The sequence below is a fragment of the Lupinus angustifolius genome, chromosome LG10, assembly GCF_001865875.1.
Source record: "Lupinus angustifolius cultivar Tanjil chromosome LG10, LupAngTanjil_v1.0, whole genome shotgun sequence".
In the NCBI taxonomy this organism is placed as follows: Eukaryota; Viridiplantae; Streptophyta; class Magnoliopsida; order Fabales; family Fabaceae; genus Lupinus; species Lupinus angustifolius.
Genome location: NC_032018.1, coordinates 1,635,112 through 1,652,120, shown reverse-complemented (window position 1 = coordinate 1,652,120; position 17,009 = coordinate 1,635,112). Strand labels below are relative to the sequence as shown.

Sequence of the window (17,009 nt, the reverse complement as noted above, 5' to 3'; positions counted from 1 at the left end):
CAATAATTCGTTAATTTGGGATATAATCTTTTCTAATTCTCTATTTCTTTAATCTCAGTTTTTCATTTAGATTATATTTTTCAAGTTTTTTTTTATTTAGAGGCAAATAAAAAATGTTAAAGTAAATCACCATTCTTTATTTACGTTCTTTGTTATAAAACAAAATCCTCCTTCCCTACGAACAATTTCCACATCCTTAAAAGACATTTAAGGAAGATAATGTTTAAAAAAAATATAACCTCCCATTATTTTTGTTGGTAATAATAATTAAAAAATTATAGGCTATTATCTCTTATTTCTTTTATTAATTTTGTTCTTCTAATAAGTGAAAAGCCCACGGTTATTAAGTGGGCTTTTGTTTTGAGCCCATCCATTTACATAGAAACCCTAGCAGTCTTATAAGGGTTTCTTTCTACCACAACCACAAAATCTTCAACTCTTCATCTGATTTGAATCCATTCATCTTCGATCATGGCGGAAAAGGCTGTTACCATCAGAACCAGAAAATTCATGACCAATAGGCTTCTCTCCAGGAAGCAATTCGTTAGTCTCTCCATTTTATTTATTTTTCGTATTGCTTTAGATCTGAATAATGCTTTTGCAGATTTCATATACTTATATCCTACTGTGTGATGCAGATCATTGATGTTCTTCATCCAGGGAGGGCAAATGTGTCCAAGGTGCTAAATCTTTTGTTTTCTTATTTTTATATTTCAACGCTAAAACATTATAAACGTAGTAGTTGTCATGGCCTTTATTTTTTAGTCTTTAAAAAGTGATTCTGTCAATGTAATTTTCGCATAAGTGATTTATTAAGATGAAAATATTGTTATGTTCAGTTTTTTAAAGCTGCTACAAATGTTGAAGTGTCTGATTTTTTATCTTAATTTTTTTTTTCAATTTGATTTTTTGGTTTTTATGAAGTTATTATTGGTTGGAAAATATGTGACAAAACATTGTTAATTTGTTTTGTATATGGGCATGAAGGCTGAGCTTAAGGAAAAACTTGCAAGAATATATGATGTGAAGGACGTTAACTCTGTATTCGTCTTCAAATTCAGAACACATTTTGGAGGTGGCAAATCAACTGGTTTCGGTTTGATTTACGATTCCGTTGAGAATGCTAAGAAGTATGAGCCTAAGTACAGGCTTATCAGGGTGAGTCATCATTCAAGATAACCTCATTTCGTTTTGTTTGTAATTTCTAATCTTTGCTATAAAGTCCTTTAGAAAAATGAATCACCCCCGGCAAAATTAACCTATGTTAGTTGTCCAAATGACACATTAACATGTCTCACAACTCACAAGCTTTTTCTTTATCTGCATACAGTTGAAACATTTGTAGTTCGATATATTGTTACTCTCTTTTTTATAATGTTCTTCACACAATATAATAGTTCACTCACATTATCATTGCTCCTGTTTTTTATTTCTGTTACTTTTTTTTTCTGTGGTGGGATGTAGTGTAGCTATTGATAGTTTTCAAACTCTGTTGTTTTCATACATTGTTGGAAAACATGTTTAACCAGGTGTTGAAGAAAATATTAATCAAGACTTATTAAAAGATTATGAAGTGCTAGATATAGTTCGCAACATTGGCTGCACAACCCCCCTTAATTTTATACTCATTTGATATGTTGTCAATTGTACAAGTTTTGTTATATGATCTTTGAGTATCAGAAACACAATGCTTTTATAACATGCTTATTTTGTATCTTAGCCACAGATGTTTTGTTTTTTTGAGCAAAAAACTTAAATCTCTATCTATTTCAGAATGGTCTTGACACAAAGATAGAAAAGTCAAGGAAGCAACTGAAGGAAAGAAAGAACAGATCTAAGAAGATTCGTGGAGTGAAGAAGGTATTTGTGTAGTCAACAAGAAGTTGTTATTTGCAGAATGCTTGTCGATCTCTTATGTTATCCTTGTCTACTTAATCTTGATATTTTGCATGTGTTGTTTGTGCAGACAAAGGCTGCTGATGCTGCCAAGGCTGGAAAGAAGAAATGAGCATTGAGATATCCTCTTCTGGTTTTGAGCTTATTTTGTATTCTGTTTTTTCTTATAGTTATTTTATGTTATTTTAGGTCGATAGAGTGAAATATTTTGCTGCAAGTGTTGATCATTGTTTGTGTTCTGGTTGAACTTGAGATTGAGTACTAGCATTGAACAATTTTGAGAATTGAGTAATTTGACTATCCCTTTGCTTCCAAATATTTTGAACTCGGTGTAAAATGGGCCGGCGTTGGTAGATTTTTCATTGAATTATGATGAATGGATATGGAGGAAAACAAATCCTTAATACTATGTTCAATAATTTGGGATTTGCATTTGATTTATTACATATCTTTATCATTGATTTGGAATTAACGCATAATTTGTGGTGAAAATGTGCCTTGGACAATTGGTTTCAGACCATAGAATAATCTCAGGGATTCCTGAAATTGGCCTGTCCTGTATGCTTTTCAATAATCTCCCTTTGAGAATAAGCTAAAGTTGGCTTCAAATGGGTTAATCGTAATTTGATATATAATCCTACTGAATACTAGTTCAGAAAGTGGTACTATGGGTAAAAGCAAAAACTATTGGTGATTATTTGAAACCAAACATATTTGAAGTGAGCTTGTTCGATGTTGTAGTTCATTGCTATATATAAAGAGAGAAGCGGCATAAACACACTTGACAGTTCCAAGTCTCGCTGGGTTCTTTGGTGAGCTATGTTTTCTTGATTAATACAAAGTGTAACGATAGAATTGTTATAAAATTGTTAAGCATAAAAGTTTAGGTTTCATGTCTATTACCGTGAAGGATCGAGTAGCATGGTCAATAAAGGGCTTAACTAGGGATCTCTACTTGCCATTTGGGAATATCAACTCTTTCTTCACACTTACTATTGAACTTGTCACATTTTAGACATTTTTATATCTAAAATGAAGGATAAATATGTCCTAAAAGTTTAAGGAAAGATGAAGGATAAATTGTAACGACGAAGTAAAAATGAGAAATCAGAAGAATTTTATTCTGTAAAACTTTAGGTGATTTTTTTGTCGATGTTTGAACAAAAATGAAGGTCATGTACAGATTGTTACGGCGAAATGAAAATCTGCAACCAATATTTATTAGAATTCTTTAATTATGTAAAATTTTAATAATAAAATTTGTATAAAAGGGTCTTCTATAAGTTGAGTTCATGTGATACATTTTTTTAATTACGAATGTGCATCTAATAGATTTTTAGCGTACAGTATAGAGAAAATCAAATTTGGAAAAAAGCTGTGGCACGCCCAGTGGGACTCGAACCCACAATCGCTTGATTAGAAGTCAAGCGCCTTATCCATTAGGCCATGGGCGCTTTTGATGTTAGCATTCGTATTATACTATATGATCAAATGCATCTATCTTCGACAATTCATACAACGCTTAGTTGAAAACCTTGGAATTTGGAAATAATGACTCAATTACTTGAAACTTTTCTCGAATGACGGAAGGTTATCCAATTTAACTAAAGAGAGTATGAAGTAGATACATGGTCCCATAATCCATTCGTTATTCATAGCTCTTACTATTACACAATGCCCAACTTTATATTTTTTCATAATCCTCCTCCCCTTTACATTCTTCCAATTCTTTCTCATGATTTACAATGAAGCAAAAACAAGATAGAATGCCATAAGATATATTTTATATTCTTTTGTTTTCACTACCAAGCCTTAAGAAGAAGACTCTGATTCTTCATCTTTTCCATATTTCCATTCATGCCCTTTCCATTCTGGTAGCTGTTGGATCACAACCTACATAAATTGAAATGGAAATCCACTATTTAACAAAACAATGAAACCATTTATATGAACACATACTAAGAGTACTAATGCATTAATTAAAGCTCAAGAGTTAAGAATCACGAACAGCCCCTCTTGAATCTGGTTTACCAACAATTGTTTGACATGCTAATCTCCAATTCTTCGGTTTCTGGATAAAGAAACAACCCACAAACATAGTTCATACACATTTATGCTACACCAAAAAAACTTAACAATTAACTAAACATTTAGTCACTCACCCTTTTCAACTTTTCTTTTTCTTTATCAGTGCGAGGGTTTAGAAGCTCTGTGCCTTCAAGAACCTAAAACCATTTTCACAACCAAATGAACCAATCAGTATATATAAAAAAAGACAGCCTAGTACATGAGACTTCCGAAATCTCAGGAGCCAGATGTACACTGTCTTATCCTCGTATATATATATATATATATATATATAATAACTTGATCGTTCTTATGTTATACAATGTCTATATGTGTGCCTTAATCATAGATGAATATTACCAATTAATATTGTTAAATACTTTGATTTGATTAGTTCCAAATAAGATGTGGTTTTTCTTTCTATATAGGTTATCATAACTCACCTCCACCATGCATGTGGCACAAGTTCCACCTCCACCACAATTTAACAAAGCTCTAGACTGGAAATACAACATATTAACAGAAGAGTATGAGCTGATTAATACAATAAGATAGTTATTATTAGCACTCAATTATGTATTCATAACAGAAAAATTGTTCAAGTTACTGAAGCTTACTTACATAAGGTCCATAGAGGTCAATATTGGTATCAAGCATTACGTTCCTAAGCTTCTGTCCACCACTTGAAGAACGGTAGTGTATATCTGGTGTTCCATCTGGTAGCAACACAGACTAACCCAAAAACATGTACACATTAATTAAATTACTCATTCTTAACCATATTTGATTATAATCATAATTATATCAAATTCATTCATGTAGTTATTTCAAGAAAAATAAATAATTATTCCTATAGTAATGTGGGGTAAATGGTAATGTTACTAATGTATGATTGATAATGTAATGAACTTAGTGCATCAAAGTTAATCTCTTCAACAATACTAATCTAAACCCAACATAAACCAAGACGATATTAAGTAGCATAATTTTTCATTGTAGAATTGGAAATTTTGAACTTACACTAATAAATGCAAAGCCAACATAAGGTGGTTCTTCGGGTTCAGTGGTGTCTGAGTCTGTCTCAGGGATTGTGCCAACAGCTCTAACTTTGATTGTGGCAAAGTTTAGAGTCTTAGAGGAATATAAAGCTCTATTGGGTTTTGTGATGTAATTGAAGTTATGGGAAGAGAGAGAGGTGAAGGCATGAGAACTGAGTTGAAGTTGGAGGAGTGACATTTCTGAATTCTGGTATTTTTCAAAGATAGTAGAAAAGGTTGTTTGTTGATATTTTTTGCATTGAACTCTTGAGCTTAGTAAACTGGTTTTGTTATATGTGGTTGTTCTTGTGATGGTCTTATCTGCTATGGTTCACTATAAGGACTATAGACTATAAATTATAATAACATGGATATGGATAGATAAATAAAACAAAGATTCTTGGACTTTGTGGTTAACAACCACACGCTCTAACCATGTTCCACCTATGTTGACAGTTAGCTGGATTTTAATTATTCTTGTTTTACTTCGTTTTTTAACATAACTTTGGTGGTTTATTAAATCAATCCCAACCATACCAAGATGCCCAACATTGTATCAAGCGTTTGATCTCATCTATATTAAACGACCTTACGATTTAAATCAAATATTTTGTAAACTTTAATTGAGTCAAATTCGATCTATAAACATATAACATGTGAACTTTAATCAAATCAAATTCGAATAAAAAACATAGCTCATTTTAATCTTGAGTCGAATTTCGAGTTAATTAAATGTTTATCGAGTTAAATTGAGTTAAACTATAATTCAACTTATTTCAATATATATGCATTCATCATATATTCTTCTAGCCTCAACTCTTTTTATGGTTCACATATAAAAAAACTAATTATGAGTAAATCTAATTTTATTTTTTTAAGAATGTGCATATATATTACTAAATTATACATTGAATTAGATATATGTTACCACACATAAACACATTTAATATGTTTATATACTCCTACTCCATTAACATTCGTAGCATTTCTATCACAACTCCAACTTACTCATTTTTGCATTAATTAGTTATTATTATATGTCGCCAGTCTTACTACATCCTTATATTCCTTCACTTTATCCATTAACCAATTTTGTATTTATTTACAGTATCTTTAGATATAGATTTATTACTACTTATATGCAGCCACACCTCAAGTGAGTTAATATATTTAGATTAATTAACATCATTTTGATTAGGTGATGACACTTTTAGATAAAGAGTTATTAGTAGAGATGATTTATTTCCATTTCTATAATTATTTCACTTAGCTTATTATCTTATAATCAATAACAGTAAGTAAGAAAAAAAAGTTGTATCCAAAGTGCACAAATCCAAACACAGTGTCATTCTGATCATAATGTTGGAGCGCACAGTCTCCTCCCGCCGTTACAATCTTCACGGCGACGCCATCGACAGCGACGACGGTGGAGTTTCCTCTTCTTCCGATGAATCTAAAACCAAGAAGCACCACCACACTAACAGGGCTTCCAATTACCTCTCTCGATTCACCACCGGTTCCGGTTACCACTACTCTTGTGCTATCATTGCGTTCTTCTTTCTTCTCTTGATTTTGGGATCTTCGTTGATTTTCACTTCTCGTGGATTTGTTTGTATTTCCTCTTTTGACCCTGTCTCTCGTGCTCGCTTTTTTGGATTTGATGGACTTCAATCTGATTTCGGAGCACTCGGTGTGCCATGCTGTAACTTTCTTTTCTCTATCTGATCCATTTATTCGCATTCTCATCATCTAGGTTAGAGTTTCTTATTAATTGGATTAAGAGGGAAATGCTAGATTCTGGGTTTGAAGTTTCTTGTTTTTTTTTTGGAAATATTAAATGCTAGTGTTTGGTTTTGATGTTAATCATCAAAAAAGGAAAATGACTTCAAAGTGAATTAAATCAATTTTAGTAATTTCCTGATCCTGAATGGAACCAAATTTTCATATATAGTAACCAATGCTCCTTGGTTCAGGTGGTAAGGAGCTCATTCCCCCATTAAGTAAGATCTTAAGGTCAGGAATTGTGAATGAAAAAAATAGGCAGAGGTGTTCCTTGTTCATCTCGGATAAATCGGGAACCAAAGTGACTATGCTAGTATAGAAAGTTGTCCGGATTTGTTATAAAGATAATAGTGCTCTTTTTGGAAAATGTTTCATCAACATATATATTTGAATTTTGACAACTTGACAATTTCGACATAAAGTACATGTACATTGCATTATAGAATTAAAGTTTTCCCAAGAGTTGTCGAGATTCATTGTACATATCACATTACTCGTGTAGGAAAGTATATATCAAACAAGAACATTTGAAAGAAGAAAACACTTGTTGCACAACATTTCTCTCTCGCATTACTTCACATTAGCATGAGGCAGCTAGCAGGTTAGAGTGTAGTTGTAAGAATTTTTAGTGGGTCCAGTTATAATCAAATAGTGGGAAGTGACAAATGAAATGTGAGGTGAGGCATGCAACCGTGTTGGTAGTATTACTCAAATATAACAAGATTTGTGAAATGATTTGTGGCCAAACTGGTATTTTCCTTCAAGTAGAAGATACGCATTATTGAAGTTGCACTCAGTTGACTGTGGAGAATTGGAGAGATAAGTTTAATAATGCTGTAGATATATAATGTTAATAATGCAAGTCATTGATTGACATTAATTTTTCCTATTGTTTCTAATTCTTAGTTTTCTAATTTTGAAATCACTTAAGTCATAGTGTTCACTGTTGTTGGATACTTACAATCTTATCCTTGATAAAGGCAGGTCGAAACATGGTAAAACAGTAGAGTGGACATCAAAAGATCTAATTAAGGGGCTAGAAGAGTTTGTTCCTATATATGAAACCAGGCCAATCAAGAACAACATGTATGGGATGGGTTTTGACCACAGCTTTGGGCTTTGGTTTATGGCCCGATGGCTGAAGCCAGATCTGATGATCGAAAGTGGCGCTTTTAAGGGACATTCAACTTGGGTTTTGCGGCAGGCTATGCCAAACACACCAATTATTTCTCTTTCACCTAGGCATCCAGAGAAGTATCTGAAAAAGGGACCTGCCTATGTTGATGGAAACTGCACATATTTTGCTGGAAAGAACTTTGTGGATTTTGGAAGTGTTGACTGGCCAAAGGTGCTGCACAAACATGGGATTCTGAACCTTAGTCAGGTTCTTATATTTTTTGATGACCATCAGAATGAATTGAAAAGGTAATATATAATATCTTTGGGATTTTATGATTCGGTAGCTGATTACTTCTGATGAAATTGCTATTGCTTAATATATAATAATACATAATAATACATGTCTTATTGACTTAATGGGCAGAGTTGAACAAGCTTTGAAAGCTGGGTTCCAACATCTTGTTTTTGAAGATAACTATGACACTGGAACTGGTGACCATTATTCACTGAGGCAGATATGTGATCAATCTTATATAAGAGGTGTATAAACTCTCCCTTTCCCATTGAACTAATATTATATTTCACTCAATTCTTTTTCTGTTTCAGTAAGAAATGCATAAAAGTTTCATGTTATAGGCAATCATTAGTGTTGCATTTTTTCTTGACATGGTTATACAAGTTTGATAGAGGGTGAGCCTCAATGCAATTTTAAGGTTGCTTGCCTTGTGTCATGGGTTCAAATCCTGGAAATAACCTTTGCACTTGTAAGGATAAGATTGTGTATATCTACCTCCCTAGACTGCATTAGCTGGGAGCCTTGCGCTAAGCTGCATTTTTATATGGATATACAAGCTTGATATATTACAATTATCGATGTTTGATGGCCTTTGGCGACACAAGTGAAATATTTGAATTGGGAGACGAAGGTGTTATATTAGATAGATCGAAGGATTGGATATACAACATCTAGGTATGCGTCAGAAAATGTTAAAGCCCATCAATGAAAGCCAAAAGTGATCCAACTGAGTACTAGAAAGCTTTCTCAATTTGTGGTTTTGATAGCATAAAATATTGAGGTTTATATTTTGCTATGCATTGCCATCAGTAAGTACAGCACCCAATTGTTGGAAAATGTTTGGTTGGTTCCAGCAAATGATGATAATTGTTAGAGTGATGTGAGCTGTGGATTTAATTTTCTTTATTTTAATACGTTACTCCATTAGCACTAGGTATTGCAAGTATCTGGTAACTGAATCCAGATAAGGAAAATAACTTTTTTTGGGGTTCTGTTGTTGATCTAAGGCGGGGGACACAGTTGCTTTAAAGACAGTGATGAAGCTAGGATCAGGTCAAGAAGGAAGAAATTCTGGGAGAAAGCAGTTGATATGGAAGAACTTTGTGGGGCCGGTGAAGCATGGTGGGGTGTTAGAGGCTACATGCGTGATAACTTCAACCATAGTAATAAGCCAATATCTTATGCACAACATTTTCAGAACAGCAGGTTTATAGAATCTATTCTTGATGTTTACTGGGAACTGCCTCCAGTTGCTGGTCCTTCCCTGACCCATCAAACAAGATATGATCCTGCTCGTGCGCCTAGTCCTATTGTTGAAGATGGGAGGCATGGTTTGTTCCAACGGCTTGGTTTGGCCAAACTTGACAACTCTGTATTTAATGGATACACTCAGATGGTTTATTTACAGGTATCTGAACCATAATTTAGAGTTGCTTAGAAAAGGGTATGATCTGGTAGAAAGAAGTTTTGCACCTGTATTGTGTATGAATTGTTGCTTCAATGCCTGGTTTTGACTTGAAATTTTGTTTTTCTTTCTTTATTCTTCTCTTCTTCTTTTTTAATGAAATTCAAGCTAGTCATCTTTACTCGATATTCAACTCTTACCAATTGTGGTTTAGTTACTAACTGGTTATAAAATATAGTTATTAAATAATCATATTTTATTCTAAATAGTTATATCACTGATAAACATTTTATAATCTATATGGATGATAATTTGTGAAACTTGGTCTCAAACCAGAATGCTCTTAATAACTCCAACAAATATGTATTCCAGTACTCTGGTAAAAAATGTATCATTTTACTTGATAATTAACATCTTTAATATTTATCTTAATCTGCTTTACCTAAAATGTCAATTAATATGAAAGAGGGGTATCAATAGGGAGGTAGAAGATTGATATTCCTAAAAACTGAAAGGGACAAAACCGGAAGAAAAAAAGAGCTCCTTAGCATATATTAATACCTTTGGTCGTGTTACCCGTGTCTTCATGACATTCTTTAAGGAAATCGAATGCAGAAAATGTGTCGGATAAGTTTTCTAGACCACCGTATAAGTTTTCTAAGTCTTGAATGCATCACATATTTTCTTAGGGGCTGGTTAACATTTTTCTTAATGACTTTGAGTTGATGTTTGTGTGGACTTTTAAGTTAAAGACTTAAAATAATAAAAAAAATAGTATGCTTAATGCTTAAGCCTTTTAAATACTGAGTAATGATCATTTCCATTAATAGAGAGAGAAATACCACAAAAAATAAAGGAAACAATAATATGATAAAACATTTTTATCCTTTTATATACAATATAATAACATTTTTATTATTGGAAATACATGTAAAATCGTATATTTGCTTATCCATAAAGATGATCATTGTTCTTAAACGTATGTTTTGTCGTTATAATAACGAGAGAGACCCCCTTTATGAATTGGGAAACAGTGACCCTGAAAACATGTAAACCAAAGATAGAAATATACACGAGTAGACATGACACAGCACAGTTTCTTGCCAATTTTCTCCTTATTTTTGGGGCTAGCAACATTATAAACCAATGATATATATTAACAAATTAAAATCAAAATGCAGAATGTTCCTTGTGTAATTGTATTTAAGAACAAATACATTAAAATATATTAAGAAAGAATAGTAAGATAGGAGAAAACGCAACAAGCAATTCTTTTACATAACAAGGCAAAGATACACAAAATAGAGAAACAAACAAAATATGTGTGTATATGATATGATCTGGATGTCTCCAGTTAAATTCTACAGATGAAAAACTCGTAAGGCTATAAATGCAAATTACATATATTTTATGCTTTGGAACAGAACAATAAACTCAAACTTTAAGATGCTTCAGTGGTTTCTGCACTAGTTCTGGCTCCTACATTTTTCCATGGCCCTTGGAGCTGCAACCAAGACAATTGACAACATAATTTTTTTAAGAAATCTTGTATTGCAACATAAATCAGTTATCCATATCAATGTTTTGATGGAAGATTATATTGACACACACTCCTTAAAAGAGTAGAGTTTAAATGAATATTTAAAATAAGAGTAAGACATACCAAGCCCAATTGCCTCAGAGCCTTTCATGATCCTTAGTCTCCTACATGACTCAATGAACATCCTACAGCAACAAAGGATTTCAAGTCAAAAGGTTATAATTGAATCATGACATTAACATGATATTTAGGTTTAGTTTACGAGTTGATTTTTTTAGGAGAACGAAAGGAAATAGAAAGTTTGGGAGTCTTGAAATACACTTGTCATATAACTCTGAAGTCTTTCATTTCTTTTCTTTCCCCTCTAAAATCTAACTCGTAAACATACCTTTAGAGAATTATAGGAAATAAAGGAGAAATAACTCACTCCCAAGGAACATCACCAACAAGCATCCAATCTCCATCCTTATCTTCATATGTAAAAACATATTCAGAACCATGGAGAAGATCCCCCACAGAGCTCTCACTTAATCCATCTTTACCAGGAACTCCATGAGAATTGCATTGGCCTAATTTTAGGAATAGGAAAATGTTATGGTGGGTAGTGACTATGCCAAATTCAAAAGGGAAATATTGTAGCTAAATAAGAAGCTTAGGCCAACTACACAGAATATTTAATCACTATTTTTAGATATAGGAAGTACATATTTGAATTTCTTCCAAGTAATCACATAACTCATAAATGGAAGAAAGGATAAGTTATATCAAAGTAGTCACCAATAAAGAAAGCCTAAAATCCATACAATGTTTCAAAACATTGATCAATTTGTTAAAGTGCTATGTGGTTTTTATTGTCAAGAGCTAAGAAAACTTATGGATAAAGGACAATTACCATTAGTTAATTTTTTCGTTGATAAAAAATGGACTGCAAAAAGTATTTATAGAAGTATTTTGAATAAGAAAAACTTGTGTAAATACATAAAACACGTCATATATGGAGACAAGTGCAGTTTTTGTTTTCGATGCTATCATTTATGACTAAATTTTAATTAAAATTAAAATTAAATACTTCTCAACACGGGTAGATAGAGTACCAATGGTAAAGCAGCTGAACATGTTTTCAAGAGCTGGAGAAAGTTCCATATAGTTGCTGTAGTTTTTCAGATCAACCTTTCTGAGATAAGGGGCTCCATCCATGCTAACCTTCACATAGAGACAACCAAATCCTGGCTTTCCTTCAGCTTCATCATTATTCTTTGTCAAATTGGAAGCCATGGTGTTCTTTCGAAAAGATCGAATTGGTGGCCACCCTACAACCTGTGCCCTGTTGCAAAAGTTTGATATATCATTAGTCACATATTTAAGAGTATACATAAGGGTAATGGTAATCCCAAATAGAAAAGATAAACTTTTCCATGAAGGAAAAAACTCAAGCCACTAAATTTGAATTTACAGGGAAGAAAGACTTCACTTTTTGCAGCAGAAGAAAAAAACTGTATCTAACTAAAACAGCACCCTTAACAAGAACAAAAAACATGCATATTGAATGATAGAACTACAAAAGATGAAATAATAAAAACAATGATATAACCTTGCTATAAAACCAGATTAAGAATGTGAACTTATACTTTTATTCATACACCTCCCATATTTTCATGAGTGGTTATTAACCTACCTCATCTTTTTGCATCAAAATAAGACACCATATTGATATACAAATTCTCGGAAACTTTCTATTTCAAGAAAGTATCAGAAATAAAATATACATGATATCATACTGCAATAGTGAAAATTTCCATTGCTGCTCACAACTTCAATTTTTCTATGAGAAGAAAACCATTTATGAATCACCAAAACATGACATATAATTCAAACTCATTTTTTAATATGTTTTACAAAGATGTAGCCAGTAAATAAAACAGAAAATGAAGATAGTGTTTGTCATATTATCACAAGAAAAGGGAACAGAATATGTGACTTCCTTGTCAAAAAGTGTAGAACATTTCAATTCCAATGAAAAACACAGCACCAAAGTAGAGGAAGTTTTGTCCTATATGCACACCAAACACTACCAAAGTAACAGTAAAAAAAAAAGATAAGCAGAAATAATACTTACTTTGCAGCAGGAGCAATAGCATGGTCATTTGTTCCAGAAACCTGGTTATTCTTTTCCATAACAGATTGAGAAACTATAACATTACCAACCTCTTTGATGGTTTGATTAGGGGTTATATTATTAGCATCTAAACCAACAAGAGATTTACCAACATTCCCACCTCTAGGAGAAAACAACACAGTCCCTTTTCCCATATCAACCTCAGATCCATCAATAACATCAGAGAAGCCCCTCTTTGCCCCAGCAACATGGTTCTTCAAAGGAGTTACAACAGAACTAACATTATTTTTATGCTTGTTCTGCAAGTCAATGCCAAAAAGTGACACCCCAACAACAGTTCCTGATTTTCTCTCAGGAGATATGAAACCTGGGAGACCAAGCCTCAGTTCTGTTTCCTTGAAGTTGAGAGAAGATATATTGTTAGAGTTTCCATCCATTGGTGGATTCTCTGCTAAGCCTATGTAATCATGTTCAAATGGTGTAGACATCAAAGTAACAAAATGAAAGGATCACTTAATATGTATGTGAGACAAGGTTCATGCAAGTGAAGTATGTTATATGCAAAACTTGGAAAGAACAAAGTAGGTTAGGGTGTCAGAAACCAAAGCTTTAAACTGCAATTATGGTTTATCAGAGTCCAGCTACTGGTTTTGTTGATGCACAAAAGAACCTTCTTGGGCCTTTCTGTAGCTAACTTTTCCTTTCAAATATCAAAATAAAATTATAATTTTATATTGTATGCACGTTTGTACATGTTAAATTATTTATTTATACAGTTTTTATAACTGATAGAGTGATACTAGAATATACTTTTATACTTTTACTCTAATTTTAGGATGTAGTTTTTATATTTCTTCATATGATTATGTCCTTTTAGAGCCTCCCTTTGGAGGAAAACTAAATCTCATATGATACAATAAGACAATTGAACAAGAATACCTCTGAATTTTATTTTCATATAAACACATGCATTTAAAATTTACTCAAGCCGACATTCTCTCTTCCGCTTCGTCCATTACTGCTCGCGCGAATTCTTCCCTCTAAGGTAGAATGCTCTCCTACTGATAAATTTTTATATCCCACAGCTTCAATGAATCGCTTAACCCTGTTCATCTTCGGTGCAAGAATGCTCTATCGGTGGATGAAGAGCTTCTGACTAGTGGAGAGTTTCTTTATTAATAAGGCATGGGAGAATAAATTATATTATGAACCAAAACCTAAAGTAATAATTTCATGATTCTTTTATACTTATAAGTTCTTTCACTCATCCTGTTATATCTAATGTGATACTTTAAACTTTAATATACTCAACGAACTCCCCTTACTACCATACATTTATGGGTCCATTCCACTTAAACTCATTTTGTTTTAGCTGAACGATCAATTATGATACCACTTGTTGAATCCAACTGCGACAGGGGAACTCTAACCACCCAATAATCTCATTATTACTAGGTATGAGAAGAGTGAGTTACATTTAAGATATTACGTCTTGATCTAGAACTTTAAACAAATGTTTTTTGGGGTCTTTTCAAAACAGTTTCACTCATATTCAAAGTCTGATTTCATAATTAAATATATCCAACACATCTTATAATTAAGTGGCTTAAGCTTTTCACTTCAACTAGGAAATATTTGTTATTATCATGTTTAGCTAAATAAAAATACAACATAATTAAAAGTGGTAATAATATTATTCCTAATGTTAAGAAGACATTGACTTGTAAGTGATATATTATAAGTAACTAATACTATAAAGATCATTATAATACTAAATAAAGTAAATAGTGAGTGATAGAGAAGATATGTCCATAATCTTAAAAATATAAAAATACATGTAACCCTTTCTTTAGTGAGTATTAGGAGAATCATTATACTTACATATTCTCAATATATATTTTATCGATCAAAACATATGTTCTTCTTATGCGATAGTTTAATAATAATGATTAGTATATGGTGTATTATTATTGTATTGAAATTGAAGGTTTAATATATTGGAGCATAAAGGATTAGCAATAGCACCGACAGATGGGTGATGATTCCCGACAACCATTTATGGGAGCAATCTACGGTACCATAAAATGTGTCATTCCATATGATATTGCTTGTAATTGGTTGTAAAAAATATATTTAAATTAAAAAAATAATGATTAAATATTTTTTTGACCCATCATAAACAATAAACAATGACACATGAAGTGATATACTTATATATGGACAGACCCAACTTTTACGCAGACTGTTCCCTACCACTTCAGTACTTCACCATCAGTAGATTAATTATACATATACGTTATTATAGTACTTTAAACATTAAATGAGTTAAAGTAAGAGAAAAAAATAAATTAAATTTGTAAATGGAAAGCATGAATTTTTATAAGAAAAAGAAGTGAATCCATATTCATACACGCGCGTATCCAATCGTAATAATGTAAAGGGACCAAAAGTGGGAAAGGGATGATATATGAGATCGTACGGTGCAGATCACTCTATATGGTAGTTAGGGGACAAAACGGTGTTCAGTTGTTGGAGTTGAATTTGACGTATTAAAACCTTCATCATTACATTTACTAATTAAATTATAATGTCCTCCCTCTTTCTACTTCACTTCATTATTCCTTACTCGATACAGTATACACAATATCTGTTGGAAAATTGGAACATGTTTTATATATAGTATATCGACCAGTACTCTGTGTTGGTCACCTATATTCTTATTTTTTATATTATCTTATTTAAGAAAATTGCTATAAGATATATGCTAGAAGTTAAAAGTAAAAGTAAATTATTATAGCTAAATAATTTATCCACATTTCAAATTTTAAGTTATTATTAATATAATTCACTTATCCATTGAAAAACTACATCAATTTAGAAATGAGAGGTTTAAGAATTGATGTGTTAGTTAAAAAGAAATCATTAACGTACATTAAGAGAGACATAATATTTAGAAACATGAAATTAAAATCACTCCATTGAAGTTATTTTACGTTTTTTCTTTATCTGTTAGTATAGATATAGATAAACATGAAATTAATTTTAGGAGTTATAAAAGATTAGATAGAGAAACATAAAATACTCAATGAGTAGTTATTTTATGTTATCTATTTATTAAGTAGTATAGAAGTATAGTATAGTTAATAGTAATAATTTTTATAAAAATTGAACATTTAAAAAATCACTTACACTTATCTACTTCTTTATTACAACACACACTTAATTATCTTTATTTTTTGGTAAAGTGTGGCACTAATAAAGAAGCATAGAAATAGTTTATCTTCATTATAAATAGTTTATTAAATGTGCGTTTTAATAAAGAAGTGTATAAAAATTATTCCTACCAAATAAATGAAAAACTGGATCGATAGTTAACATTGAAAAACTGCCATAAACAGTTAACATGAGAATGTGGGAGGGGTTTAAAAATTATTCTAGTTTAAGTAACAAATATTAATGTATATTAATATGGTAATAATTTATATAAACATCAAATTATAAGTTATAAAGATAAAATAGGGAAACATAAAATACTCTATGAGTAGTTATTTTATGTTTATAAATATCAGTGTAGATAAACATAAATTAGAAGGTATAAAAGATAAAATAGGAAAACATAAAAATATTTCATAGGTAGTTATTTTATGTTTATTAGTATTAGTATAGATAAACATAAAATTAGGAGTTATAAAAAATTAAATAATAAACATAAAATACTTCATATGTACTCATTATATATCCATTATTTGATA

General features: G+C 31.7%; 4 protein-coding genes and 1 non-coding gene across 7 annotated transcripts; 2 read left to right on the top strand and 3 right to left on the bottom strand.

Annotated features, from left to right (window-relative positions):
- LOC109357656 (40S ribosomal protein S24-1-like) lies at positions 387 to 2,212 on the top strand. Its single transcript, XM_019601642.1, has 5 exons — positions 387 to 543; positions 639 to 680; positions 988 to 1,158; positions 1,774 to 1,860; positions 1,967 to 2,212. Exons 1-5 carry the CDS (start codon positions 472 to 474, stop codon positions 2,006 to 2,008), a joined length of 414 nt encoding a protein of 137 aa, XP_019457187.1. The 5' UTR covers positions 387 to 471; the 3' UTR covers positions 2,009 to 2,212.
- TRNAR-UCU lies at positions 3,278 to 3,350 on the bottom strand. Its single transcript has one exon. It is a non-coding gene; the product is annotated as a tRNA-Arg (tRNA).
- On the bottom strand, positions 3,593 to 5,346 carry LOC109357745 (photosynthetic NDH subunit of subcomplex B 3, chloroplastic). Of its 2 annotated transcripts, XM_019601778.1 has the most exons (7): positions 5,283 to 5,346; positions 4,984 to 5,233; positions 4,585 to 4,695; positions 4,407 to 4,463; positions 4,059 to 4,121; positions 3,905 to 3,967; positions 3,593 to 3,789 (listed from the first exon to the last, which is right to left on the bottom strand). In XM_019601778.1, the coding sequence occupies exons 2-7, from the start codon at positions 5,197 to 5,199 to the stop codon at positions 3,709 to 3,711; spliced, it is 591 nt and encodes a 196-aa protein (XP_019457323.1). In that variant the 5' UTR covers positions 5,200 to 5,233; positions 5,283 to 5,346; the 3' UTR covers positions 3,593 to 3,708. The 2 variants fall into 2 exon arrangements, with proteins under 2 accessions (XP_019457323.1, XP_019457322.1); XM_019601777.1 differs by having other exon boundaries at positions 4,984 to 5,339.
- On the top strand, positions 6,360 to 9,776 carry LOC109358889. The gene is made up of 4 exons (XM_019603372.1): positions 6,360 to 6,702; positions 7,763 to 8,207; positions 8,326 to 8,441; positions 9,204 to 9,776. Exons 1-4 carry the CDS (start codon positions 6,360 to 6,362, stop codon positions 9,617 to 9,619), a joined length of 1,320 nt encoding a protein of 439 aa, XP_019458917.1. The 3' UTR covers positions 9,620 to 9,776.
- LOC109357693 (auxin-responsive protein IAA8-like) lies at positions 10,849 to 13,936 on the bottom strand. 2 transcript variants are annotated; one of them, XM_019601703.1, is made up of 6 exons: positions 13,447 to 13,934; positions 13,258 to 13,383; positions 12,236 to 12,465; positions 11,569 to 11,710; positions 11,265 to 11,326; positions 10,849 to 11,105 (listed from the first exon to the last, which is right to left on the bottom strand). In XM_019601703.1, exons 1-6 carry the CDS (start codon positions 13,743 to 13,745, stop codon positions 11,068 to 11,070), a joined length of 897 nt encoding a protein of 298 aa, XP_019457248.1. In that variant the 5' UTR covers positions 13,746 to 13,934; the 3' UTR covers positions 10,849 to 11,067. The 2 variants fall into 2 exon arrangements, with proteins under 2 accessions (XP_019457248.1, XP_019457247.1); XM_019601702.1 differs by having other exon boundaries at positions 13,258 to 13,936.

Bases quoted from the DNA above. Each gene is read 5' to 3' on its own strand.
- LOC109357656 (XM_019601642.1), top strand. From the start codon at position 472: ATGGCGGAAAAGGCTGTTACCATCAGAACCAGAAAATTCATGACCAAT. The intron at 544-638 runs GTTAGTCTCTCC...TGTGTGATGCAG, and splicing joins TTCTCTCCAGGAAGCAATTC to ATCATTGATGTTCTTCATCC. The intron at 681-987 runs GTGCTAAATCTT...ATGGGCATGAAG, and splicing joins GGAGGGCAAATGTGTCCAAG to GCTGAGCTTAAGGAAAAACT.
- LOC109357745 (XM_019601778.1), bottom strand. From the start codon at position 5,199: ATGTCACTCCTCCAACTTCAACTCAGTTCTCATGCCTTCACCTCTCTC. The intron at 4,464-4,584 runs GTAAGTAAGCTT...TTGTATTTCCAG, and splicing joins TTGACCTCTATGGACCTTAT to TCTAGAGCTTTGTTAAATTG. The intron at 4,122-4,406 runs GTGAGTTATGAT...AAATGGTTTTAG, and splicing joins GTGCCACATGCATGGTGGAG to GTTCTTGAAGGCACAGAGCT.
- LOC109358889 (XM_019603372.1), top strand. From the start codon at position 6,360: ATGTTGGAGCGCACAGTCTCCTCCCGCCGTTACAATCTTCACGGCGAC. The intron at 6,703-7,762 runs GTAACTTTCTTT...TCCTTGATAAAG, and splicing joins AGCACTCGGTGTGCCATGCT to GCAGGTCGAAACATGGTAAA. The intron at 8,442-9,203 runs GTGTATAAACTC...TGTTGATCTAAG, and splicing joins TGATCAATCTTATATAAGAG to GCGGGGGACACAGTTGCTTT.
- LOC109357693 (XM_019601702.1), bottom strand. From the start codon at position 13,745: ATGTCTACACCATTTGAACATGATTACATAGGCTTAGCAGAGAATCCA. The intron at 11,327-11,568 runs GTGAGTTATTTC...TTGTTGCTGTAG, and splicing joins GTTGGTGATGTTCCTTGGGA to GATGTTCATTGAGTCATGTA. The intron at 11,106-11,264 runs GTATGTCTTACT...TCTTGGTTGCAG, and splicing joins CTCTGAGGCAATTGGGCTTG to CTCCAAGGGCCATGGAAAAA.